At 42.1% G+C, this 6,000-nt stretch overlaps 1 protein-coding gene across 2 annotated transcripts in view; it reads right to left on the bottom strand.

The window, feature by feature from the left end:
• The window catches only part of RASGRF1 (Ras protein specific guanine nucleotide releasing factor 1), a 208,526-nt gene extending 202,900 nt beyond the window's left edge, over window positions 1–5,626 (bottom strand). Inside the window, exon 1 of one of the 2 annotated variants that reach the window (XR_004232452.1) lies at window positions 4,926–5,626. Coding sequence is in view for 1 of the 2 variants with exons in the window: in XM_012542350.2 (XP_012397804.1) it covers window positions 4,926–5,201 (276 nt within the window). In the remaining variant the exon portion in view is untranslated. The remainder of the gene's footprint in view (window positions 1–4,925) is intronic. The other variant, XM_012542350.2, reaches the window with a different exon arrangement.
• Between the last annotated feature and the right edge of the window lie 374 nt (window positions 5,627–6,000).

Here is a 6,000-nt window from a genome sequence, read left to right on the forward strand (position 1 = left end):
GCTCTAACACTACTACCTTCAGTGGTGATTCACTTAACAGAAGGCTTCTTTGTTTTACAAAAGTTCTTATTATATGATTCCTTCCAATAGCAAGTTCCTGATGTGTATTTAAAATAATAAATTTATAAAATATTTACATGTAACTTTTCATGAATCTCTTATGAAAATGAGGTCAACCTGCATTTGTTTTGCTTCAATAGTCATAAGACTCTATGTTAATTGTTTTTCCCTCTTTATTATTTTCATATTTTAAAGGTAGAAACAGCAAATTCTATATATTGTCTTAAAATAAATTATTTAAATACTATGGTGGGTAGTCACAATGTAGCAGGAGCTTATGTGTTAAAGATCAATTTGTAATATATTTAATTGGTATCTTTACTTTTCAGGTTATGACACTTCATGCTGTAGGCTGGTGAGGAAAGTCTGCAAATGTATGTTTTTAAGAAAGAAATATAGAAACAAGATGAAGTAGCTGCATGTGAGAAAAATAAAGCACTGCACAAAAATTTTATTTCAAAGATATGACCAGGTCTAATATAGGCATACAAATAACTCTCTCAAATTTCCCAGGCCACATATTTTCTTATACTTTGGTCCACACCCTCCTCAGAGCCACATGAAGAATGAAACCAATAAAATCAGTATTTCATACTAGCTGCCTGGCTCAAGTTATTAATTTCACTGAATAATTAACTTTTCCTTTGGGATCTCAGAATTATTGTTTAATATATTAAAAAAGAGTTGAACCATCCCTAGGGACTCTATGTAGTGATTGCCTTGGGTTCCATGCTTTGGGACAAGGGCCCAATGATAAAGGTAGAGACATTTGGTGGGAGTGGGATGGGAAATGGGGAGAGAAGCATTGCTAATTGGTACTGAGAAACCTGAGGCTCATATGATAAATAATCATCAAGGCAGAAGAGTAGAACTTCCTTCCATTGTGACTTTTTCTTTTTCAAAGCTTCCATTGGTATTCATTTGAGTTGATTTTTGTCACATTATGATTGATCTCTTTTTGTTCAGAATCCTATGGCAATTCAGATTTACAGTTTTCTTCTACTAACATTATTTTATAATCTGTTGAAAAGCCATGGTTTTTGTAGTCTTACATTTCAAACTATCAAAGATGACCATCTTTGTGGGGAAAACCAGGTCTAAATATCCTGGACTGAGTATCACCTTGATTAAGTGTTCATGAATTATCATTTAAGAGATGATTGCAGTAATAAAATCCTTGAGGGCAGGAACTTTGTCTTTGTGTCTCTAACACAGTGTCTTACACATAGTAAGTGCTTACAAATGCTTGCTGAATGGAATTGGTTCTCAGAGTCAATCTGAATTGGTTATTAACATAAGCATATGATTAAAATAGTTAGGGTCATTTCCAGAGGAGAATACATTTTTTTGGGTAGCAAAGCAAATCATTCTATTTTCTATTTTGTGTTGTCTGCACTTCTCTTGTTCAGATGGCCTTTTCTTGTAACATCTTTCTTTGCTAACAGCCCCAGGTAGATTATATAATTGTTATTCAAATTAAGATTCTGTTAGTCAAAGGAGTAGAGTCTACAGAGGTTGAGGGGCAAGGACTAAAATAAGCTTGTTTTTAGGGAAAAGAACTACGTGGGAAATATATTTCAGCTTTTCAGTTCTCTGGAATCTGACCGTCATGTTTTTAGTTAACTTGAAGCAATCTGCATATATTCCCCACTACCACCCCCAAATCTGCATCTGACTGGAGTTTTGGGGCAAGACTAAGCTATTGGGCTGAATCCATACATTTAGATCAATCAACAGGTGTCTGATAAATCTCCCTTGCAAGCAAATGATTCCAGTGTCCAATTGTGATTAATCCCAGCCTTGCCCTTCTAAGTCTTCAGAAACACTTACTAATGTTTCAGTGAGGAAAATCAGGTACACCTTAACACCCACAGTCCAAATATATGCAATAGCTGGGATATAGTATCATAGAGTACGGAACAAGAAAACATTTTAGAGATTATACAACAACATTTTACTGATGATGAAATTGAGGTACAAAAGCATTATCACACAATGGCAGATTAGGAATTTGAACTCAGTTCCACTAGCTCCAAATGTAGTGCTCTTTTAAAGTTATCTCTTAAGATTTTCATTTTTGGTTTCTTCCATAGCTTTATCAAATGAGCAAATCCTTATAGACCACCTGATAATTCATTATATGAGACAAACACCACCAAGCTTTTGAAGGAGACTTTTTTTTGGAATCACCTCATTTCTAAGTTCAAATCAGTAGGGTTTACTGGGAAAAACAAAACAAAACACTGGGCTGCAACAGAGAACAGTTAGGAACTAATTCCACTACTGTTTCTAATTTCATGACATGGGCCAAGTAACTTCATTTTTCTGGACCTCAGATTATAAATTCAGAAGAATAAAAGATTTACTCAGTTTAGAGAATGAAAAAGCCTTTTCATTCAACATTCACTTTCTAAATGCAGCTCAGAGAGTTCAGTGACTTGTCCAAACCCACACATGTGGTGACATGTTTAGGTCTGAACGAGGGCAACTTCACTATTCCCAATAAGGCATAATATTGCCTCATCTTGTGAAGAAGAGCAGGATAGCATCATTTTAAAGGGTTTTTATAGTTTCTAATTCTGAGGCAAATCAATTCACACCATGGACTGGTGTATTTTGAGGGAGAATTCTTATAGTACACTCAGTGGGTAAAAATATCCATTGGCATTTTCCCTCCCACCATTTAATACTAACACCAATGATTTTAGAGATCCATGTAGCATCTCAAAATAAAAGTAACAAGTTCTCCCCCACCCCACAACTCTCCCTCCAAACTTATCTCAAAGTCAGAATTGGGAGTAAATATCAACTAATGGTATATGAAAGGTGAGAGGGTTTAGGGGAAAAAAAATAACACTCGAGGTCCCAAGGAAACTAGACACTCAGTACTGATTCTCCTATAATCTGTCAATATACCAGAAATGGAAGTAGGGAAAGAACGAAGATGAAGACTTAGGTAAAATCCAGTGAATCTGAGACCATGAAAGGAGCAATTACCATTAAGTAAAATGTGGTTTTCAGGATAGGTGTATTTACAATCAATTGTATGGAACCTGGATCGACCCCTATAACTGAAATTTGACGGGGTTACTAGCAGAGAAATAGCTGAGGACAGAGGAAAAGTAAGGGTAGCTAGGGGAAGCAGAGAAAGGAGAGAGAGAGAGAGAGAGAGAGAGAGAGAGAGAGAGAGAGAGAGAGAGACAGAGAGAGAGAGACGGAGAGAGAGAGAGAGAGAAACAGCGCGAGAGAAACAGAGACAGAGACACATAGGTGGAAAGACAGAGACACACATAGAGAGACAGACAGACACACACACACACACACACACACACACACACACACACACACACACACATAGAGAGAGAGCGAGAGAGCGAGCGAGAGGTACAGAGACACAGAGAGACAGACAGAGACACACACAGACACAGAGAGAGAGAGTGGGATTCAACTCTTTCCTCTTGGCCTGGCGCGCTCCTCTGGAGGTCTCGTGCCCTAGCCCCCGCCCTGCTTGTGCCCATTAACCATGCAGATCAGGGAAGGCGAGGGTAGCAGCGGCGGCAGCGGTAGCGATTGCAGGAGGAGGGGTTGGTGCCCGCGGCTGGCAGGCTCCGCTGCAGCAGAACCTCTTTGGCGCGGTGTCCATCTGAGGGCACTGTCGGGTAGCAAGGAGCTAACTAATTAAAGCCCACTGATATCTCAGTAGGAAGAGAGACAGAGAATAGAGGTGGGGGTGGGGTGGGGAATGGGTATAGCAACTGTCCACCCCAACTTCCTTGGACCTAAAGAACTAAGCCTCAACCCCCTTGCGGAACCCGTAAGCCTTTGTAAGCTGTATTAGCGCTTTGGAAGCTGGCCTCTGGGCAACGGCTCTTCCTGACTAACCCCTTGCACTGGACTCTAATTGTAGCCCAGTCTTATTTCCTACTAGCTCACTGCGGGGCGGGAAAGCTCCCTTCATGGTAATATTCGGGATGCACCGAGTCCCTCATCGCGGTCAAATGCCTTCTCTTTCCTCCAACACTCCATTTTCACCCCCACTACCTCTACCTTCCCAAGCCAACTGTCCCAGTCCTACTGATTAAGGGTCTCACACACACACACACAAAACTGTCTTCAAGCCCATCTTCCTTCTCCCTTCTCCCCCACTTCCTTCCATCATGGATTGTGCTTGGAAGGGCTAGGGAGCCCAGCTGACCCGGCAGCACCGGGGCTGCGGTATCAGTGAGGGGGTGGGGGTGGGAGAGTGGAGGCGAGAGGAATAGCACTATTCTAGGCTCAGTCCTCTGCGCAAGAGGCACAATCCAGATTCGGCGTCTCCAGCTTCCGCTCTACGGCGCTCCGGGAGATGGGAAGGGGGATGGGGGGCCAGAATTAATCTTTCTTTTCTTTTTCTCCTTTCTCATCCTTCAAATCATTTCTAACCTCTAATAAACCGATTTTAAAAGGGAGAGTTGAGAAGAAAAGTCGTTATAGAAATGTTTTCCTGTCTCCCAGAGACTAGGAGAGGAAGTCCCCTGCAGTCTTGCCTGGTGTCACTTCTTTCCCTTTCCAACCAGTGGAGAAGTCAACACCTGTCTTCTCCCTCGCTGCAGGGTGAGGGGAGGAAGTGAAGGAGTGGGGTGAAAGTAAAAGATTCTTGCCTTCTTCAGCCAACAAACTGGGGAAGGGGCTAAAGTTAAAGTGCTTTAGGTGCTGCTCCCCGCCTAAAAGAAGCCCTTGCCCCTGAAATATTAGACGCGCGTGTGTTTGTACAGGTATGGGATCGCTCAAGCGCTCGGGACCTGCCAGCCCCTCAGGTCCCTCACAGAGGTACGCATCCCCACTCTTTCCGCATCCCCCTCCTCTGCACCCCTGAGTTCCTATACCTGTTTCTCCAGCGGTTCCTTTCCTGAGAGGGACGGCTTGGGAGACGGTGCCCGGTCACACACGCAGCCCTCCAACAGGTACAATCCCGAGGGTCTGGAACTGGAATCATTCTCAAAGTAGAAAAGAAGGTTTTGCAGCAAAGCGAACCACTTCGTTTGCCATTTTGTGTTATCTGAGCTTCTCTTGCTCAGATAACCTCTTCTTGTGCCATCTTTCTTTGCCAACAGCCCCAGGTAGGTTACATGGCCATCATTCAACCGTATTCCTTTCTGCATTGTGTTTGGAAGCCAACAAGATCCTGGATTCTTACATTTTCTCAGACTAAGACCCAGGGAAACACTCACTACCTGACAAGCAGGAGCCTAACCATCCACTTTCTCTCTCTCTCTCTCTCTCTCTCTCTCTCTCTCTCTCTCTCTCTCTCTCTCTCTCTCTCTCTCTCTCTCTCTTTCTCTTCTTTCTCTCTCTTTCCCTCCTCCTCTCCTCTCCTTTCTTTCTTCTTTTCCTTTCCTAACCCAGTATTTACAATCCACGTTATAATGCGTTGCCTCGGTTTCCTGAATCCAGATGTGATATTCCCAGCCAAAGCATTTCTTCCGCAGAGCCACGTTCAATGGAGAATTTGCCTTAGGCTTTCCAGTCGGCTGGAAAATCTGATAGATTCTAGAGCTTTGGATCCAGCCAAGGGGAGAGTCATGTGATGCGGATCCCTCGAAGAGCCAGTTTCAGCACCACGGACAGACACACGCACGCAGCCCTAAGTACAGCAACGAGGTTCATTAAAGCAACTATGTATATTTTATATGTATATGCATATGTACATATAAATGTATATATACAAGTACAACATACAAATATATGTATTATAATCTCCATTCTCCACCTCCAATTTACAAAGCATATTTAAAAAGAAATTAAAATTCATAACTACTGTACTATATGGGATCTTATTCAATAACTAGCCCTGGGAGTAATTTTTACTTTAATGTTTTTGTGCCTGACCTATGCTCATAGTGCACTTGGTTTAAGTTTCGGTTTTCATTCTCTCCTTCAAAAGATTTTTCCTCCAGTACT

Source organism: Sarcophilus harrisii, chromosome 2, assembly GCF_902635505.1.
Source record: "Sarcophilus harrisii chromosome 2, mSarHar1.11, whole genome shotgun sequence".
Classification (NCBI taxonomy): Eukaryota; Metazoa; Chordata; class Mammalia; order Dasyuromorphia; family Dasyuridae; genus Sarcophilus; species Sarcophilus harrisii.